Source organism: Lissotriton vulgaris, chromosome 2_2 (assembly GCF_964263255.1).
Source record: "Lissotriton vulgaris chromosome 2_2, aLisVul1.2, whole genome shotgun sequence".
Lineage (NCBI taxonomy): Eukaryota > Metazoa > Chordata > Amphibia > Caudata > Salamandridae > Lissotriton > Lissotriton vulgaris.
The window spans coordinates 244,562,240-244,585,047 of NC_141688.1; the positions used below are offsets into that span (position 1 = coordinate 244,562,240).

General features: G+C 46.3%; 1 protein-coding gene across 3 annotated transcripts in view; it reads left to right on the forward strand.

The window, feature by feature from the left end:
* Nucleotides 1-22,808, forward strand: part of LOC147729286 (intraflagellar transport-associated protein-like) — a 262,017-nt gene that overhangs the window by 102,925 nt on the left and 136,284 nt on the right. For all 3 annotated transcript variants that reach the window (XM_086959599.1, XM_086959601.1, XM_086959600.1), the window contains exon 3: nt 22,611-22,768. In XM_086959599.1, the coding sequence (XP_086815725.1) occupies nt 22,611-22,768 (158 nt within the window). The remainder of the gene's footprint in view (nt 1-22,610; nt 22,769-22,808) is intronic.

Genomic DNA, 22,808 nt, shown 5'->3' on the forward strand with positions numbered 1-22,808 from the left:
CTACGCCGGACACACACTCGACCCCGTCTTCTCATCCAGCAAGGACATCGCCTTCAGCCACGCCACCGGACTCCACTGGACGGACCACAGCTGCGTCCACTTCAGCTTCAGAAGGACCACGATCCACCACCACCAGCAACAGGTTGCCCGCAGAAGCTGGAACAAGATCACAGCCGACCAGCTCGCGACCTCCCTGAGCATGAACCCTACCAGCAGCGCTACGAACCCAAGCCAGGCGGCCACCAACCTCGAAAAGTGGATCAGCGACTGTGCAGACGACCTCGCCCCCCTGAAGACCCCGCCTAGCAGACCTTGCAGCAAGAAAGCCCCATGGTTCACCGACGAACTCAAGAGCTCTAAGAAGAACTGCTGAGACCTCGAGAAAGCCTGGCGCAGAGACCCAACACCACACAATATGGCTGCCCTCAAGCTCGCCACCCGAAAACACCACCAACGGATCCACGCCACCAAGAAGTCTGCATTCAAGGAACGACTGGACAACAGCGCACACAACAGCAAGGAACTCTTCAACATCGTCAAAGAGCTCTCCAACCCCAACGCCGGAAACAACAACATCACCCCTTCACAAGACCTCTGCAACTTCCTGGCCTCCTACTTCCACAACAAGATCGCAGACTTACACAACAGCTTCAGCACCCAACCGACGCACGCCACGACTGAACCAGCGCCCCCCACCACCACCCTCCACGCCTGGACCCTGATCAGCACCGAAGACACCATCCGCACGATGAACTCCATCCACTCCGGATCTCTGACAGACCCCTGCCCTCACCACGTCTTCAACAAGGCAGACCCTGTCATCGCACCCCACCTGCGGGACATCATCAACACCTCCTTCGACACCGCGACCTTCCCGGAGAGCTGGAAGCACGCCAAACTCAGCGCTCTACTAAAGAAGCCATCAGCCGACCCCACCGACCTCAAGAACTACCGCCCCATCTCGCTGCTCCGCTTTCCTGCAAACGTCATCGAGAAGACCGTCAACAAACAGCTGGCCGCCTTCCTCGAGACGAACTGATCCCTCGACCTGTCGCAGTCTGGCTTCCGGGCCAACCACAGCACCGAGACCGCCCTGATCGCAGCCACCGACGACATCTGAGCCCTGCTCGACAACGGAAAAACAGCGGCCCTCATCCTCCTAGACCTCTCCGCGGCCTTCGACACTATCTGCCACCTACCCTAGTGCAGCGCCTCAGCAACGTCGGAATCCAGGAGAAGGCACTGGAATGGATCATCTTGTTCCTCACCGGAAGGACACAGAGAGTCTGCCTCCCCCCGTTCTGATCAGAAGCCACCGAAGTCATCTGAGGCGTTCCTCAAGGCTCCTCGCTCAGCCCAACCCTCCTCAACGTCTACATGAGCCCCCTTGCGGCCATCGCACGCCAACACAACCTCAACATCATCTCCTACGCCGACGACATCCAGCTGATCCTCTCCCTCACCAACGACCCCGCAACCGCCAGAGCCAACCTGCACGACGGGATGACAGAAGTAGCCAAGTGGATGATGAACAGCCGCCTGAAACTGAACTCAGACAAGACAAAAGTCCTCATCCTGGGATCCTCACCCTCCGCCTGGGACGACTCCTGGTGGCCCCCCGCCCTAGGCAGCGCACCCAAACCAACAGACCACGCACGCAACCTGGGCTTCATCCTGGACTCCTCCCTCTCCATGTCCAGACAAGTCAACGCCGTCTCCTCGTCGTGCTTCAACATCCTGCGCATGCTACGTAAGATCTTCCGGTGGATCCCCACCGAGACCAGGAAGACGGTCACCCAGGCCCTCATCACCAGCCGTCTGGACTACGGCAACTCCCTCTACGCCGGAACCACCACCAAACTCCAGAAGAGACTCCAGCGGATCCAGAATGCCTCAGCACGACTCATCCTGGACATCCCCGTCGCAGCCACATCTCCGGACACCTGAGAGATCTGTACTGGCTCCCGGTCAACAAGAGAATCACCTTCCGTCTCCTCACCCACGCACACAAAGCCCTGCACAACCAAGGACCAGCATACCTCAATAGCCGCCTCAACTTCTACGCTCCCACACGCCAGCTCCGAACGACCAGCCGCGCCCTCGCCGCCGTCCCCAGGATCTGAAGAGCCACCTCAGGAGGAAGGTCCTTCTCCTACCTGGCCGCCAAGACTTGGAACTCCCTCCCGACCCACATCCGCCTGACCCAGGACGACCTTGCCTTCAGGAAACAGCTCAAGACCTGGCTGTTCGAGCAGTAGCGGACCCCCCTCCCCTAGCGCCTTGAGACCCTCCGGGTGAGTAGTGCGCTATATAAATGCATTGATTGATTGATTGATTGATTGATTGAGCATCAGCAAGGGGGGTGCAAAGCAACTTGGTGGTGTGAAACACAGAGGGCATAGAGAAGGAGCACCAATGGCAGGGGAAGCAAATAGAGAGAAAGAGGAACATGTGGGAGAACATGTATGAGAGAACACAATGGGGTGGTAAGGGGAGCAGCATATGGGTGAAAAGGCAACTTGGAGTGGTATGAGCACACAAGGGCTTCACCAGGAGGATGTGGGGGAAGTGCATGGTAAGGTTTGGGGGCAGGGCTTACAGCATGGCCAAGATGATGGCATTGAGTGGGATTGAGATTTTCTAGGTGTGCATCCACAGCGCCTGGTGATCTTTGAAAGCGGTAGGGTGTAATACTCGTTAGGAGTCTGTGGCTGAGTCAGGCGCACATTGGTGGTGAGTAGGTAATCGTAGGGTCACACAGGGCATCGGTGTTTGAGTCGAGAATTGGATACTCAGGATGGTGAATGATCTACAGGTAAACACAGTCTCAGATTCACAGCCAAGAGCTGGACACAGGATAGTGAGCTGTCTTTCCTCAGGTAACCCCTAGAGGTAGTGGCTGAGTCAGGCTCTCATAAGGAGTAAGAGAGCTATTGTTAGGAGGTGGATAAATGAGGTCGCGTAGTCTTTGTTAGATCACTCAGTGTCAGTGGTAGAGTTCACTCTCACCTGGCTCGATGCTCCTGTTGATGTGTCCAGTGTATGAAGCCTGCTTGGATGCTGATGGGCCCCCGAGCAGCTTTTTTTCTCGATCTGCCCAGGGAGTGAAGTGCCCGATGGTTTGGAATGACTGTTCTGCTTCTACTCTTAAACCCCTGCGATTTTGTTACCTACGTTCATCCCCTCTCCCTCCCTTCCACTGCCTCCTTGGTATGGTGGTTTAATGAGTGGAGGAGGCCCTGGAATATTTAACCTGCTCCTTAAGACTATGGATGGCTGTTAATGGCGAGATCACATAGATGAAGGCCTTATGCCCACAGCAGACCTTGTTGAGTGTATGCACTCTGGCATGCTGTGCTTCTGTATTCTGAGGCAGGTACTCAGTTCTGCGATATTGTCAGCCTTTCTCAGAATATTACCAGGGGTGGAAAGAAGGCACAACACACTTGCACATTTGCACACTAGCACACCTACACTGGTACTCCCACATGCACACAGGCAGACACACACTCCCATCCGCTCACAGCATTCAGCACAGAGGCACAAAAGCTCTCAGCCAGATAACATTCCTTTTTAGTATATCCTGTGTGCACAGGAGCAAAGAGGTTGGCACACCCTACATCACTTGTATAGGGTGATTAACACACTGGGGTTTGATTGGTCCCTGGGCTGTTAACCACAGTGTGGTGCAAGGCCCATCCTGTTACCATATGAAATGAGCCATTGCTAGATAATTCAGCCGGGCCTAGCTCACTGACACTCCGGCCGTGACAGCCTCATCATCAGAATTGCATCACACCGTCACTCGAACCTGGCCCGGCCCTTGCTTAAACATCATTGGTACCAGTGCTCTCTTTGGCCAAGGAGAAGTTCCTGTACAATAAGGGAGTACCGGCGCATTTAAAGCACTGACTATAGCTTGTTACCCTGAATGTAGGGTTTGCAAGCCCACAAGGAACACTGCACTCTCCTCTCCTCATTTTGCCTACATCATCCAAAACCTCTCCCAGGAGAAAATAAGCATCCTCTAGATCTGAGCAATGATTGACAGAAGAATTTCCAGGCAAGAGCTCATCTGAAAAAGCCTTGCTTCTTTAGAACTTGTTTAGTGCTCTCAGATCCCAGAGGAGACACTACTACACACATTTTTCGCTGTCATTCTGAATGTCTGGGGCTGTGCTGTAGAGTCAGCACCACATCTGACCCTCTAATTGCCTGTTAAAAAATAATATAGAGGTGGCAACTTCATGTCCACTTGGACCAGCCACCCCAAGAAATCACAAGAAGTCATCTTCACAACTGCTATGTAGGTGACAACCTCTGCCCATTCTGATCCACAAACTTCGCAAACTACATGAATAGAACTACTTTTACATTTCACTTGTAGTCAGTCAGCTGTTTATAGTCCAAGTATTAAGTAAATAGTGAGCAAAATGTCTGTACACCCCAAAGCTATTGATTGTATTTGTTTTACAGAGCTAATGGCACAATATTTGTTTTTCTGCAATATTTGTTAATTGTTGCAAAAATGAGATTGCTGGCCCTGTCTCACTTTTGGGTTTCAGATGTTGTGACTGTCAGGGTTCATAGACAACTTAATTGTCCAAGCAAAAGTTTCAGTAAAGGTTTGTACAATTATACCTTTATCTAGGCATGATTTACTGGCTGTTCTCAATCACTTCCAAACAATCTTATATACTGGAGAGTTGGCGCAGTCGTTTGAGTGGCCCAGTTCTTGAAGTGTGGTAATAGAATGTGGCTGAAGAGGCAGAATGTTAAAGAGGCCGTCCTGTGAATGATGCCACAATAGGTCTAAATACCCAAACAGACATCATCAAACAAAAGTACATTCTGAAATGCCTATTGTTGTTTACTTTTAGACATGCAGGACTGGGTAAAGAGAACTATTGTTTCCTGTACACGGGGTGGCCATTATGAGCCTGATCACTGTAACCAAACTGGTGTTGCTCTAGGTAAGGGTGATGTTCTGCACTGGATCAAGGACAATTTGAGTGTTAGATCTTCAGGTTCCAGATGGAGATGGAAAACCAAAAATTCTTGTAATTGCTTGGGACACTACAGATTTTTGGGAGGTCCACACGGGTGCTAGTTTCCTAAAACCAGTGGGTGTGGGTATTCTCTTAGGTGGATTATGAGTGCCGGCTGCTTGAACAGTATGTGTAGATTAAATGCACTAGTGCTCCCCATGCACTGCTCCCAAAGCAGTTTTGCTGGCACTTTTAGTGAACGGTTCTGAGAATGCTTGAACATGAACCTCTGAGGATGGGGAGGAAGACAGGAATGCGCTGGCAGTACTAATAGTTGAATACTGATGGGCGTATCAGGTGCACGGTTCAAAGAGAGGAAGCCAGACTGCATTTCAACTGCTATCTCTTACTGTGAATTTGATAGTTGTATCTTGAGATTAGTAACTGCTTTCTCGCATTTTGATCATGTTGACGTCTTACAACTCCACAACTGTAGCCATTTGCGAGGCAAAATTAGCTGGAACTAACTAAATTGAGCTACAGCAGAGACAGGCTGTACTCAGAAAAGCAGGGGCAGAACAGGAGACAGGCAGGGGTGAGAGACAAGAGCAAGAAGCTTAGAGCAAGGGCCTTCACAGTCAGAGGCAGAACAGGACATTGGGGGAGAAATGGGACACAGGCAAGGTTTGGCAGCGAGAGTGGCGGTACTAGACACCATTGAGGGGTAAAGAAGAGAGTAACATTGTACAATGGGTGCTTCTGATGATTCTCCAGCAAACAGCACTGCTGCAGTGTATTGAAACGTTCTTGTTAATTTGCTGTCATTTTGTAAAAGTGACAGAGTGACAGCTAGTCCAGTTGGGCCACTCTGATGCAGTTGACCAGTGGCGTAACACAGGCGCCGCAACCCCCGCAGTGTGTGGGGGGACCAAGCTCTAGGGGTCCCCCTCAGCACAGTACGGAGCAGGGGCCCCCTCCATGTGCCTTGCAGGGGGGCCCCCTCAAGTTTCGTTACGCCACTGATAGTTGTCATGCTGTACAATTTACACATTACAGTAACTGTTAAACATATTAATGCAGGAAGATATAGGGCATTTATTAATGTGTTTAATATTTCAAGACTACATATTCCCACTGGGTTATAGGCCTTGCTTTATAGCTGCATTAGTTTGCTTTAAAACAAACCATTTGCCAATCTTGTTTTACTTTCTTTATCCGGAGAGGGACTCACCCTAGACCCCAGGGTTGTGCATTGAACTTATTCACATTAATCGCTATATAGAAGTCATGCCCAACGTGTACACCTCACCACTTTCAAATTCCCTTTCACCAACCGCCACTGCTAATGCATGGAAAGTACAAAGATAATTACGGCGGGTTAGACTGGTTCGTTAAAGGCACACGATGATACAATCTTTACATTTGAAATACGTTTCCAAATGAACTTGGGATTCAAAAGAATTTGTTTTCTCATCTCATGATCTAAATCGCCATGAGGAGACCTTTAATGATGAGAGAAACAGAAATATACATATTTTAATTACAGTACATTCAAGTAGCTGCCCGGTTCAGTAGGCTTGTGTCCATCCCTGGAGAAATTTACACTTTAGCACAGTCTTCAGCAATCATTTCCAATAATAATAATAATAACTGCAGCCGCCTAACAGAGGAAATTAAATGACTCTGTCACCACATGGGGTTGGTCAGTCGGCAGTACAGAAAAAACATGGAAAGCTTATTAACAATGTTAAACTGGGGATTTGTTTCAGTTCCAAAACCTGGAAACACAAGTAAGGCGAAAAGGTTTATTAAAATTGTGGTGTTCTAAATGATATGCTGGATGTCTCCTAAGTCTAAAATCAGCTATATTGATAATTATATTTGTAAAATTGACAAAAAATTGAGGATTTTTAGACCGCAAATTTCACAATTAAGAAAAGATTCAAGTACTTATCTTTCAAAAATACTGGAATTTTAAAGATAATATTGAAATAGAAAAGGTTTTTCATTTATTTTGGGGGAATAATCCTGAAAGCATTTCATTTCAGCAATCTGGATCCCTGCCTGTAAGTCTCTCTCGTTTGGTCACTCCCACAGCACCAGCATGATGAGACTACTGCCCTCCCACTTACTCTTACATTCCCCTTGTACCCCACTCCCAGGCATCAACTAAATTATAAAATCAGTGCTTTAAATGGGCATGGTACTCACAGGTCCTGAGTACCCGCTCTACCACTCGGGATAGGATTGTAAGTACCTGCACTTCTATTTTTCCATTTAAAGCACTGCTTCTGACAATGGTGTGTTGACCAGACGTACGTGTATACCGGTCTTCTCATGCAGACCTTATTATGCCTTTTAGCACTCTGGAGAGCCCCACTCTCTCTACCGACCACTTGAATCCCTGAATATTTTTTACTTGACATATAAGATATCTATTTACAGGCCTGACTAATCCTGTAAGCACATTGAAGAGTTCAAGCACAGCACATTGGATTTGAACCTCTGCACCAAACATTTGAGCCCTTGATCGCATTCTGAACTTGCATAGAAGCCCTGATGAAGTTCCCCTTGAGAGACTGAAATGCGTTGGCTGAGCTTTTCGTATTATTGAACTGATTTGTGGATTTGAAATAAAGAACTTTTTTTAATACTACTTGCTGACTACTGTACTTCATTACCAGGCACACCCCCATTTTGTTGAAATGAATCTTGGATCTGGAACACAGAGGCGTCGCGCAACGGCTGGCGCTGAGGTTGATTGCGCAGGGACAATACACACTGGAACTAGCGTGAGGTGCAAATTTAGAAGTCTGCCGTTGCTGTTCTTGACTTCTTCTAACAATGTTTGCTTTACTTTCTTTGCTCCACTATTGCAATCCCTCCTGTGAGATTGTGTAAACATTATTATTGCTTCAGAACCCGCAGTCTATATTATGTAATTAAGCTGCTGCTCCTTGCGTCTTGCCCAATCTATAAATATGCCTTCAATAAATTAAAATGAAGGGAGAGCAGGTATATCTGCACTTTGTCAATATAGCTTGGCATAAAGAATGTATCTCTTCTACAGAGGCAAAATTAGATAATTCTTCATTTTTGGCCCCTAGAATAAAATTTGCGATGTTTAAAGGTATGATTTCAGGGTTATCTGGGAATTACTGTGTCTATCTTTGTAGTGAATTGTGGCCAGGGTCATGACGATTGTTAATCATACCAGAAGATTTCCTGCAGTTAAAGAAAACATGGCCTTCGTGAATATACTTGCGTACGTTGTCTGAAGTTAGGTATTTCTTTTCTCTAGGAATCTCTTGGCAGACTGGTGTGTCATATGCCCTAGTTGAGCATTTATAAAGGTGGAGTACTGTATTTTGGGGAAATTCTAAGAATACTAGAAAGGAAAAGTCTTACTTTTTTTCTGACTATGAAAATTGAGTCCTCTCTTGTTGAGTCCTGTAGAAGTAGAAGACTCTACAGTACAGGGTTAAAGCTGGGGTTAACTATCCCTCCGGTGTCACCCTTTTTCAACTGTATATTATGAGGTACCATTGTGTGTGCACCCAAGGTTCCATTTTACAATGCAGTGGCTGAGTATCACCTTCAAGAAGAGAGTGCTATGCTGGCACAAAGGGCTAGAGTCCATTTGGTCTTGCACTTAATTGTTAGCGGCCATTGGCAGCCACTACCAGTGTACGGGTGTTGGAGTTGTGCATGGAAATCAGCTGGCTCCCATCACAACCTTCTCTGTGGCTTTTATCATCTCCTAAACCCAGCTCATAAGTTTCTTCTGTTAGGGAAACCTTTAAACATAGTTGCAATAGTGTTAACTGCTATTTGCTTATGTATTCATGTGTGTGGTTGTATATTGTTCTCCTGCAGAGGCAGATTCAGATCACATGCTGTTTTAAAATGGTAGCAACAAACAGATTTGTGCTTTGGGGCTAAATACACCAGACCAGGACCTGTTACTTATTGCTCTGCCTTCGTTAATGTGGTATTATCCTTCAGGGAACAGTTGTCCACTCAGTATGCACATAATCTGTATGTTCTCCGTCCCATGGATATTCTCAAATACCTCTGGTCTGGTACTTGTACACCAAGCATTTGCATTCTGCCCGTGAGTCAGTTGGCCATAGAAGAATCTCTTCTCCAGGGTCTTCTGGCTTGAGCCTAGATGGATGGAAGAGTTCTGGAATCAAACATGGTCGAACCGCAAGTCCTGTTCCTATAGCGAAGACAAATGCTAGAAGTCCTTCTGCCCTTGTCTGGTAAATTCTGCCCCATTGTGTGGTAGGCGCCCTTGTATTACTGAACCGGCTCCCATTGAGTGATCAAAGCACATGAGTCCCTCATAATTGTGCCTCTGATCTCTTAAAGCACACTGCTCACACCCCACCTCAACAATTCCTGTATTCATGTCACTCTTTCCACATTCATTTCCCCCAAATCTCTCAACTGGTTTACAAAAACCTGCTTCCTCTCTCCCTTTCCCTGGTTCCACTTCACTGCTCTTTACTAAGTATAGATTAAAGAACCAATCACTGCCGCGCCAGCTGCTGACCACACCGATAATGTCACAATCTCCTACATCCTCACCTTAACGATAGAAGTAGCGAAGTCAGACACTTTCTCAATTAAACCTTCATTAACATTTGAGATTTGCCCTTGGACCCTCTCCACACTCTTGGAGCACATTGTAATCTCAGTCATTGTCTTTACAAAATGTACTTTGTTCTGCTCTCTCAACCTCTTCTCACCTCCACTTCATCAGCCATTGAATCCATCTATCCATTTCTCGGCTGCCTCTGCCGTACCTTGACCCCGCGTACTCTCTTCACAAGACCAAACTCTTCTTAATATCATGTCCTTGTTGTCGTTAAAATAAGAGCGGAAGAAGCAAGCTGCCTACACTTTGATACTTGAAAACAGTTGACTACATTACTGACTCAGGGATTCGATGTTGGGTGCAGAGATTTCCAATTTCACCCATGTCGATGTTGTATTCGTAATGAGCACTGTTCATCTGCTTCTGATGGTTGGACCATACAGGATTTGAGGATAACGTACCTGTGCACACAGCATTGTCTTGACACTGGCGATGAGATGGAGAGCAGAAACAGGTGGAATCACACAGACCAGTGTTGTTGGATGCTCGAAGAAGGGGACCATCGTTTACAACAAAACTTTTACCACGCACTACCATTACAACGCAGGAATTACAACGAAAGTCGTTACAACGACTATCGCTGGAGGGCGCTGTTGGATAGGGAATAGTTTACTTTTCTATCCAACACCTTACTTACTATCCACGGGGACTGGAGTGGGAATAGAAAATTAAACTATTCCACTATCCAGCGCCCCCCAACGCAAATCGTTGTAACGACTTGCGTTGTAATACCTGCGTTGTAAAGGCATGCCTGGTAAAACATGCGTTGAAACGTCATACAACCCTCGAAGAAGATATATGATTACAGGTTCAACCTCTGCTACAAGAGAAGTTTCAGAATGGAAACTGCTGGTATGAAGAATTGGATCCTGGTTAAGTTAAGGAAATGTATCACTGGTTCAGGGGAGCGTGGTGGTTCTGGGTTTTTTATTTTCTCAGAACATGGGAGAAGCTGCTGGTAGTACTATTGCCACGTGTAAACACAAGAGCAATCTGTATTATGCTGGTCAGAAGAGCAAGAGCAGTTACTATGGGACAACGGCTAACCCGCAGGAGCGCGGCTCTGATCGCCAGAAGCACTGGTCAGGCAGCATAGTCAACTAGTGAACGCTGTAGACATGAACATGCTGAAAGCGTGGCCACTTTTATTCATGCAGTTGATCTCACAAAGAATTTGGCACATACTGTAATCTTTTATCTAGTCATCTGGATTTCACGCTATGCACATTTCTTGAAGCTGCTTACGGCAGGAGTCAAGAACTATAAAGCCGGGAATACTCATGGTATTTTGGAGTATTTATATTTGTTGTGCAGAAAGCCCTATTGTTTACTGTGTATTATTGGGTATGGTTCTAAGTAGTCCTCTCTAGTTGTTAATGTACTTTGTATTACAAGGTCTTCAACCAAGGCATCTCCGTTATTTGAAACTTTATTTATCAGTATGGCCAGTATAGCAAGTCCACCATCTTTTCTTCAGGTGGTTGAAGAACCTCCTATTGACTGGGAATTGTGGTACCTAGTACCATCTCTAGCCAATATGGATGTGTTTGAATATGCTTCAAGGCAGTTACCAAAAAGGTACAGCAAAAAAGTCAGGGAGAGTCAGAAATGACACAGAGGGATATGCATTTTATTCCAGAGTTCAAATGGACTATGAAATAATTAGAGATTATGTGCCTGCACTTCAAACGTTGGATGTGTCATGTGATGTTAAACCATAACCTTCGATCAAGTTATGATTATAAATAAAAGAAAAACAATCCAGGAGAAGCCATGGTTAGAACCTGAAATTACAGATTGATTGCAACTGTGAACATTGCAAAAAGGCAGTGAACAGACTGAGAAATGTGTTCAGGAGATTTGAGGGCATAGTGAAATGAATGCAAATACATGTAGAAAAGCAGAGACTATCTTCGAAATTAATAACATAATGTGGCATGTTACCACTCAAGCAAGAAAGGAGAACGATGACAATTTGAAACCTTCGATTTCATGTTGGCAAGCATGTGGAAATGCCCTCTCTGCATGGTCACCCCCAAACATTTTGCCTTTAACCTCCACTTTCAGCTTCATTCGTTTTTGCTGGCCTTAGTACTCCATGCTCTTTACCACTGCTAACCAGCGATAACTGCTTGTTCACTCTCCTTAAAACATGATAACACTGGCTTATCATCAATTGGCATATTTCATTTACTTAAACGTCCCTAGTAAAGTGGTACTACAAGTACCCAGGGCCTGTAAATTAAAAACTACTGGAGGGTCTGCAGCACAGATTGTTCCACCCCATTACGTAACCCTTTAAACATGTCTCAGGCCTGCTAATGCAGCCGGTGTGTGCATTTTAACTACAATTTCCACAAGGCCCAGACCTTCCAATTTAATACATGTAAGTCCCCGCTAGGGTAGGCACTGAACCTCCCAGGGGGCAGGCTGCAATGTATTTAAAAAGTAGAACATGTACTTTTAAGTGTGACATATCCTGGTAGTGAAAACACTTAAATTAGTTTTTCACTATTGCAAGGTCTACCTCTCTTATAGGACAACATTGGAATTACATTATTACATTTTATGAGTGTAATTTTTCAAATGGACACGAGATGACCAGTTCATGTTTGTTTCTCTGGAATCCTAATTTAAAATCCTAACTTATGGAGAAGTCGGATGTAATTACAATTATGAAAATGCTATTTTTAGAAGTAGGCATTTTCTTACCAAAGTATGCGCCCAGAATTAATTCAAAGACTAGCATTGCATGCTATAGGTATATTTTGTTGCATTTATCTATTAGTAAGGACAGTAAGTCATATATATGTGTGTTACTGCATTATTACTTCTGTGTTAGCTTTGACTGGATCACATATTATTAGCAGTGCTGTTTTCATAAAAACCCACCATGTGATCTTGATGCTCCAGTCCCAGGTGACGCGTAGATATTGTCACCTGACTTTGCTTTACTTGTAGGCGTTCTTCATTCCAGCTGTGGCCCCTGCATGCACCTCCTTCCATGGTGCCCTAGTTGTCTGCCGCATGTCAGGTGGACCCAGGCTCGTGTTCTGCTTGGCTGGGCGGGCAGGCGGCAGTCATTGCTGGCAGCTGGCTGTTATGTGTCGCCGCTCAACCACGGAGGAGCAGTGTTTTGTTTTGAGAGGTCATCTGGGCAGAAAAAGTGCACAAACAGGAAGCATAGCCATGGCAAGCGACCTACATCAACACTGCAAGGAGGGAAACACCCAACGGCCGAAAGGACCAGTGACCCGTTTCAGAAATACGTCTTTCAGAGGCTGGTGGTGCAAGGCAGCCGAGAGCCGAGGTCTGTACTTGTTCAGAGTCCCCTGCAAGCCCAGTCAAGACCTGCGCTGTGACCCTGGGTGTGAGACCTGCGCTGTGACCCTGGGTGTGAGACCTGCGCTGTGACCCTGGGTGTGAGACCTGCGCTGTGACCCTGGGTGTGAGACCTGCGCTGTGACCCTGGGTGTGAGACCTGCGCTGTGACCCTGGGTGTGAGACCTGCGCTGTGACCCTGGGTGTGAGACCTGCGCTGTGACCCTGGGTGTGAGACCTGCGGGAAGGTGGGATTTTTGATCTCTTCTCTGATCACTCTAGATCTAAATCCCCAATCAGGTCGACTGAATCTTTGTTGCCTGTCATTGAGTAAAAGTAATCCACTACCAGGTTAATCAAATCAATAATTGGCACGACTCTGAAGAACCACTTACCACCATTCAGTTTTAAAGATTTATTATAAAGCCAAAGTTAACTGGATATACAAACATCTCAATAAAAGGTTCATCAAGTACACTGGCACTAAAACGAACATGAATTCTCTGAATGATCTTAAGCGACAGAAAAATATTACAAGAACCAGCTCCAAAATCAACAAATTCACAAGAATGGACACTAGTTGTAACTTAAGCGTCATTTACACAAGGGAAAGAGTCAGGTTAGACTGTCCCTACACTAGACTAAGTGACATCCCTACTTAACAGAATCTTTAAGTTAAAAGGTGTCAGCTGTGGTGACTTCCAAAGAAGTTCACTCACTCTTCTTAGTCTTTGGTGAAAATCTGTGCATTGCAGTCATGCCCTCTCTGCCTACCCATCCGCTCTCTAAGGGTCCTCAGGCCATCTGCTCTAACTCCTCCCCAGGGTGCTGTCCCTAATACCAAATCACAATCGTAATTGGAACGCCCCTCTGAGACGCCCCTCATGTACACCTCTCACGTGGTTTCAGTTCTGGTTTCTTCCATGATGGCATTCCTCTGGGCCTCTCGTTAGCGTTGACCTTGCTTCCCAGGCTTCTTCTCCAGCACGCCGGTACCCCCCAGAACATTCCTGAACCCTCCTCCAGGCCTGTGCCTGTCTCCCCGGACAGAGCTCTATTCATCACGCTCTTGATTGGAACCCCCTCACACCTGCAGACAGACACCCATGAATAGGGCCCCAAATTCCAACCTCCAGTTATCTGCTTTGGACCATAAAACTCCTACCAAGAATGACAATTTATGCTTAAAGAGACTCAATTCTAACTAACACGTGCAGATCAAAGAAGCCACTTTATCTTTCCAGGCCTACTAAATTATCTTGCAAACGGCCTGCACCCTATGAACCTTTATTTCTAAAACTAAAACAATTCTTGTTAATACACTCTGATTATATGAAACACTTCTATAAAACATGATTCTTAACATGTGAGCAGAAATTACTGAATAATAGTAAATCCATGTCATGTGAAAGATGTAAATGCACGTTTTCGTTCTTCATACATTGCCATGAGGCCTGCACATTTCTACGTTTTGCAGCATTATATTTTCTTCAGTAGCAGCTACATAACATGGAATCTGATTAACACTTCTAACGTTTCTAAACATTTCCACACATTTCTACATTAGTTCCACACTCTATATATGTTTTCTATATTAACTAAACACTCATGAGTATATGCGGTTATATATTTTCAACACTTTAGATACTTTAACTGAATTCGTGCAACTGGGTTGTACATATGGTGCACTTATACATTTTACTTAATTTGCGCTCTCTCAGCTGTGACCCTGGGTGTGAGCCCTGCGCTGTGACCCTGGGTGTGAGACCTTCGCTGTGACCCTGGGTGTGAGCCCTGCTCTGTGAGCCTGGGTGTGAGACCTGCGCTGTGACCCTGGGTGTGAGACCTTCGCTGTGACCCTGGGTGTGAGCCCTGCTCTGTGAGCCTGGGTGTGAGACCTGCGCTGTGACCCTGGGTGTGAGACCTGAGCTGTGACCCAGGGTGTGAGCCCTGCGCTGTGACCCTGTACCGACCAGATTTTCGGACCAGATGGAATCAGCCGCTAGGGGCCCCTCTAACCCAGCCGGAACGTAACCACCTCCCTCCTTAGAACGTATTTACAATGGATATAGATATATGTATGTACATCTCGTACCTAAGGATGGGAAAAATAGCAATAAACATGCATTGGTTTTCTACAATATCCTATTCACACCTACTAGCCTCGCGGCCACTTAGGCCCAGACTGATCTACCCTGGGGCAGGTCTGATAATATACTCTTACACACTGATCTCCCTCAGTGCTCACTCGACACGCAATCCGGCGCGCCTACACACATGGGCCTGCAGTCCCAGTGCTCTCATTTATACCCGGTCCGCAATCCGGCAGACCTACACACCCCTCTATCTTAGGTGCTCTCACTTATACACGGCCCGCAATCCGGCAGACCTCCACACCTGGTTAATATGAAGTCGGGGCTCGGCAGTCATCTAGGTTCCCTTCTCGTCTCTGTGTCTTGGCTCTTTTCGGACTCACACTGAACCGGTTCTCTCCAAGCGAACAACACCTCGAAACTAAAACATTACACTTGACCTAGAAAGCCTCTCAAGCTACCAGGCAGAGAGCAAGATGGAGTCTGTCCCGTTTAAGGCCTACAAGGCCCAAAATATGCATAACTCCACAGAAGATATACTAACACTCTTGCAAAAGGATGGATCATCACTAACACTTATATATCTATCCCCTAGCTTAAGTTTATAAGCCCTGATCTAAAGAAAAGGGTACGAAAATGCACTACTGTGCCTCATGGATAGGTCCTACTTATAGTCCTAATCCCTTTACTATAAGGGTAATAGGCTGGAGTCATCTTCTATCATCCTCCCTCTAAAAGAGGGTCGAAAAAGTCGGCTATTACAGACCCTGGTGTGAGCCCTGCGCTGTGACCCAGGGTGTGAGCCCTGCGCTGTGACCCTGGGTGTGAGACCTGCGCAGTGACCCTGGGCGTGAGACCTGCGCTGTGACCCTGGCTGTTAGACTGTGACCCTGGGTGTGAGACTGTGACCCTGGGTGTGAGACCTTCGCAGTGACCCTGGGTGTGAGACCTTCGCTCTGACCCTGGGTGTGAGACTGTGACCCTGGGTGTGAGCCCTGCGCTGTGACCCTGGGTGTGAGCCCTGCGCTGTGACCCTGGGTGTGAGACCTGCGCTGTGACTCTGTGTGTGAGACCTGCGCTGTGACCCTGGGCGTGAGACCTGCGCTGTGACCCTGGGCGTGAGACCTGCGCTGTGACCCTGGGCGTGAGACCTGCGCAGTGACCCTGGGTGTGAGCCCTGCGCAATGACCCTGGGTGTGAGCCCTGCGCAGTGACCCTGGGTGTGAGCCCTGCGCAGTGACCCTGGGCGTGAGACCTGCGCTGTGACCCTGGGCGTGAGACCTGCGCTGTGACCCTGGGTGTGACCTGTGTCTAGGGCTGGAGACTCCATGTCTTCTGTGTATCTCCACCCAGTGAATATTACTCGATTAGCGCTCAAGTAGTTTAAAATTAACATACTTATTAGAAAGAAGCCCTTTCTTAATGTTATCTATTCACGGCTGTTGTGCTGTTGCCAGAGCCTTTGAGCGTCCCTCCTGTGCGAGCAACAAGGCATTTACTCTTTCGAAAACAAGATTTCTACCCAATGCCAACATCATTTTTACTTTTATGTGCGCATTAAATTACCACTAGCCTCCATTACTAGGCATACGTTTAACAACCCAAATAACCACACGAGAAAAACAACTGAGTTGGATTTATTGATCCAGTCATAGTAAACAACCTTGACGTCAGGATGAGTGAAACGTAAACAGAATTGAATACATGCCACTGATATCGAAAAGTAACCACCAATATTGTAAACTTAAGTCAAATGTTTAAAATGACAGAAAAGTAAAAATCATAAATTATGTCACCATTCGAATATCTGTTTCATCCATATATCTTTTCTACCTCGTTCGTTTTGTGGTAGACATTAATGAACCCCCAAACTAATGTTTTTCTCTCTCAGATTCAAATGTTTACCAATCGAATCTGCCTTTCCCGTTCTTCCATCAAGAGACTATTGTCTGGATCCGGCCAGCTATGTTTTCATTGCGCTTTTTTACTGCACGTATTTTCACTCTGGCCTTCACTGGGCACCTTGTTGTAATAAGTCATTTCTTCAGTTCAATTAATGTATTTCTCCAACACATGAAAGCCCTCTCTATAACTCCATAGTCCTTTCCTTTTTAAATGTTTTATAGCAAAGTTGACCGATAGTACATCGAGAGCGAACCCTTTAAATACTCTTGTTGTCTTTCATAGCAGCTTATTCTGGGTCAGTGGTTCTTATCCTTGTGACTGCTGCGGACCCCCCACTGAATCCTAACAGGAATCTGGGGACCTCCTTTTGTCATTATGGGTAGCTGGAGACCCCCACCCTAAGCAATATCTATGATTTGAATCTCAAAACAATACGCAAAAATACAGAAACAAGTACACCCAAACAAATGCTCAAATATCAAAATATTTCGTTTAATTCACAATCAAGTCTAGAAACTAATTTCGAATTTAAAATGTAGCTTTTTTATTTGTATATACTTTATTAATTTTTATTTATTAATTGTACTACTATTTAATTTGGCAAAACAGTCACTGAGCCCCTGAGTAGGCCACGTGGATCCCCAGAGGTCCTCGGACCACAGGTGAAGTACCACCGCTCTGGGTTACAGTTTTATTGTCGTCTTCTTTATCAGTTCCCTCTCAAATGCTCCAGAGAGTATCACTAAATACAGAACTCAAGCTCATGTGGTCATCTTTTCAACTTATTCTTGACTACCCTTGGAACTACTTTTTGAAATGAAATGAAATGAAAATGTGATTTGTATAGCGCTACAGCTGCCCTGAGGCGTCCAGGCGCTGAAACAGAAAGAAGCCCCATGAGATTACTTTATTAGGCATTAAACAGTAGAGTTTTTAGCTGTTTTTCATTGTATTTACATAAAACAAGCTACAAGTACAGACAAATCTGGGTCGAATAATGGGCCATTCATCCATCCCTTCACCCACCCAGTGGTGAGCTTCTTAAAGTATTAGATCCACGTCTTCCCCTAATGTCAGATCTTTGGGAGTCTTCTATCGCTCCTTTGTGGGTGGTGAAATAGCCTAATGATTAATGTATGCATCATGGGACCTATGCAGCGTCCTTTTCATGAATGTGGTTCCTAGTTCTGAGTGAGCAGTTTCTGACTGGATCACACGTTTCAAAATCAGTTTAAGAATGTCTACTTTGTATGTTTTTGTTCTGTGTGAAGTGTATGTTTAGTGTGCAGTTATTTACTTCCCATACTGCACATGCTACTCAAATTCATATGGGCATCACCTTACCGCATCGGCGTTTGCTAAAGATACATCATTTAGTGGTCGTTTGAGGTCATGGTACATGTTCTGGTCTTGTGTAGTCTCTCTGCCTACTACCAGGCAGTAGAGATAAGCCCTGCACAATGCATGGTGGTGATGGGTCGAGTCTCCTGCTGCCCGAATGTTCTGTCAAGCGGGATTCTCTAAACACTATTGGACCATAGCATGCAGGATCCCATTTTATCCTGTTATTCCTAATCCAGCTTCAGCCATGCCATCTTCCAAGGCCAGGTGGCCGGATCATTATTACAGATCCAGTGGTGGAAAGATGAATATGTGATAGATGTGGGTAAGAACTGAGGTGGTTTAAATCTGGGTAAAGTGTTCAAGATGCACCATGCCTCTGCCTGAGACCCCCAGCATGCGGGAGACGTGGCCTGAGGAGATCCCAGACGCTGTAGCGAGGTTAGTTTCAGAGACCCTCCTCTCCGTAGCAGGACACCTCACCGCCTGCCTTACGGCCAACAAATAAATTCCTTCTTGCCGATCTGCTCTGCCTTTTTTTACTGCCTGAGTGACCTCCTTTTTTGCCGACATGGATGTAGAGACCAATAATTTCCACACATGATCTTCAAAAGAATACCATCCACTGCCACAGTGCATGTGTATTCTGCATGAGAACATGTGCTGTTTGACCACCAATTACATCTGAGGAAGTGAGTACACATGACCCTTCATACAGATGACACCAAAGGAAATTCTGTAGCATGAACTTTGGCCCAGGAGGCACCACAGGAAGCATACTACAATGCAAGCTTAATAAAAACAAACCACCTGTTGGTGAAGTAGATAACATGCTTTTCTTATAACTGTATGATAAATGGTCTGTCCTCAGAGATCAGTATGCTGTGACAGGAAGAAACAAATATTGACTAGAATAGTCTCCTATACTTTAGTATAGCTTACTTTCCTACAGTATTGACTCATACTGCTGAGCACAATCTTCTTCTGAATGTCAACATGACTTGTGGTCAGCTGTTTTACTTACTTCATTTGGAGCCGACAGTGGTGGCTGATGCATCGACTCTGGGCTGAAGGCGACATATAGCGATCAGTTATTAGAGGCCTCTGTTTGCCAGCGGAGCAGCAGCACCATATCAGTCACATGGCCCTCAAAGCCTTTGTACCATCCATAAACGAGTAGTCGATCCGAGTTTTGATGGACAGCACTATTGCCATGTGGTACTACAACAAGTAGAGCGGTGTGGGGTCTTGTGCTGTGTGGAAGCTCTTCAGCTGTGGAGGTGGCTGAATCTTCAAGGAATATCCCTGACGTACAGCCATCAGGTGGGCTTCCTGAACCCCAGGACCGATGAGCTCAATAGGCATTATGTAGCCAACAACGAGTAGCGCGTGTACCCAGTGGTAGTTCAATGTGTTTTCATCCATTGTGGCGTGCCTTGAATAGATCAGTGTGCTGTTGTTGAGAACATCAGTATTGGAAGTCTTGTGGCCTAGACCCTGCCTTCTGCTGGACACCATCTTTCTTTATACATTTCCACCTCTCCCATTGCTTCTCTGAAGTCTGAAGAAGGTCTGAGCTGAGTTCATCTTGATATCCTTGGACTGGGATCAGGGGTCTCGTACTCACCTCATACTCAGAATCACTGAGTGTTTGCATTTATCCCCGACTCGATATTCCTCTTCAGGAGGATTTACTGTCCCAGAAACAGGACAGGGTCCTTCATCTGAACATCCACAACTTCCACCTCTGTGCTTAGAGATTGAGGGTAACCAGCTAAGTGGTTTTGATCTGTCTTGGAAAGTGGTGGCGGTCATCATGGCTGCTTGCTGTTCTGTCTACAAAGTCTCGACTAATTCTGAATGCTGGGCAAGGCTTGTGGCCTGATGGGAGTACCATGAGCTCCTTCTGCTGCAGGCAAAGCTGTCTGACATACTAATATTCATTCTTCTTTCTTCAACCTGGCAAGGCCTTGCCACGGACACGATTAGGGTTTATTTGTTGGTCCTCTCGACCTAACAACTTTTGTCTGATATATATATATATATATATATGTGGTGCTTTTTATTATGCCACATTGGGGTCTTAAACAAAATGCAAAATGTTTGTTCTTAGTTTCTTTCCATGGGGGGGGAAGTCCCTCATGTTCCTTGCTTTCTTCTCTCCACCACTTCCCTCTAAAGAGGAGGGCCTTCACCAGTTGGACCCCAGAAGAGCTCTTACCTTTTATATTTACCTGATCTAGGGGCAGAGGGTGGATGGCCACTTTTTTGTGGGGTACACTGGTGTTAGAAAGGGAAGTGTAGTTCAGAAATAAACTTCATCCAGGTGGCTGCTTCTCCTCATAAAATTGTGCCATGCCTTGGCCAGGAAGGAGCCTCTGGAGGATCTCTGGGTTCAGTCAGAGCCAACACCGCCACTATTGCCGTGTCCAGGGGTATTCAGGTGCTGGTCGTTCAATTTCTGCCATATGGGGGTCCATCCACATCTTCACTAGGCATTATTGCCACAACTCTCAGATCCACAGGGAGGCCCATGTTACCTACTTGGTCCTCTCAAATATCTTTGTGTGATGTCGACTTCTCAGGTCCTCTGCCTTGGGTATCTGTTCAGAAGGCGAACATTGTGCAAAGAGAGGTCTCCACCCGGAGAATGACTTACCTTTCTGTTGGATTATCTCTGTAACTGCAGAGGCTCTGTGGCGTGGCTTCTAACTGGCACTGAGGTCCTATATCAGGTTCTGCACACGGTTACTGTTTTGAACTTATTTCAGATGTTCTGCATCTGAGGGCATGGAAGCACCAAATTAAACTGATGTTATCACATGGGGGTCGCACATATCTGGCTCTGGGCCGCCACTTCTGGAAGTGGGACGAGGCCCCTTGAAGGACCAATGGCGACGCCTACCGGTGTATGAGAGCGAACGCTTGAATATGCTCCTGATCCAATCCGGTGTCTGAGGAGATTCCAAAAGGTGTGGAATCTGCAGTTCAATGAAGTATTTAGAGTGTTACCAAAAGTTAGGAACTGGTTCCCTTTTCTTCTCCACCACGCAATAAACCATCCGTGGACCCCTAATCCCGGCCTCCAGTTGTTCCAGCCCACTCTGGAGATACAGTGGTATAAATGTCCAGTCCCTCCCTAGTTTTAGGCTTGCAGGGACACATCTGTTTTCAGGTTGTCCATGAAGTACTGAAGTTGTAATCTACCCTGATGAGTTCTGTTTCTGTGCTTTCCCCGTTTGAATGTTCTGTGATCAGATCTGCATTCGCTGCACCCAAGAGTCTCTTGGGCACCTCCGAGGGTGGTATCGTTTGCCGTGTGGGAGGCCCTAACCCCAGAAGGCCTTGCGAACGTGACCCTTGCATCCACCTGGAGGCAGTACAGTGCTTCAAGCAGTGCTTCATTTGTAAAAGTGTGGGTGGCCGAAGCTTCTGCTCTAAAGTCGGCGGCCGGTGCAATTCATCTTAGGGCTTTTTAATTCACTTCCAGAAAACGCCCCGTGCCTTTATCCGCCCCTTACTCGCTCCCGCTATCTCCCTTTGTGACGATTTTTTTTCTCATAATGTCAATTATGTATGTCAACTTCCATATTTTAGAATTGTGGGTTTGCTATTTATGTGTCTTTACCTCTTTTGTTTTCGCGGAATATCTGATGGGAAAATGAGTGCAGGTCCCCATAAATAAATGCCGGTGGCCCGCACCGGCTCAAATTAAGCATTATTTCAGAGCTGGTTTTGCATGGTCACAGTTTACTCAGATTTAGGCAAATTCGGGCTGCCCGGTTCTGTTACATTCGTATATTTGTCGCCTACTAATAATGAATAATCACGTGACCGATCCATACAGTGGATCCGAATGGGGTTTTATTTACTATATCCGTTCCGTCGTATGTCCGTGTTTGCTAACCCCGCCCTCCCCCTTGCCCCTCCCGGGCCCCACCGCCCCCCTCTATGCGAGCCGGCCCGCTACTGTGTTGCCCTCGGTGACTACAGGTACCCATGGTCAGTATCTAGCGCATAGAGGCCACACCTTCTTACATAAAGCTATGTTCAACAACTCCTTCATTGCCATAGTGACAGCTATTTTGGCGCTCATGGAAAGATGAATGGCAGACTCTCTCTGTCCAAGTCCTGACTTACGACCCTTTAAATGTACTTTCGAGATTATGCCAATATGTACCTGCTTTTTAATACATTTGCTATTCGTTATGTTTCCTGTTTTCAGTGATTAACTGTTCACATTTTTTTAATCAACATAATCACATTTTTCACATTTTCTCTTGTTTTTCTTTCCTCTAGATACAAAGAGCTTGTCTGGCCGGATATCTGATGGCCTCTTGTTGACAAACACTGGTGCTTCTGGCCCACAGTCTTGCGCAAGTGAAGTTTCTGAGGCCAGGACGGGGTTGAGTGATTCCACCACCGTGACCACGCCGCAGCCCACAGATGAAGACCAGGTGATAGGGTTGGGTCAACGGCACAGCTCCTTTCAGTGAC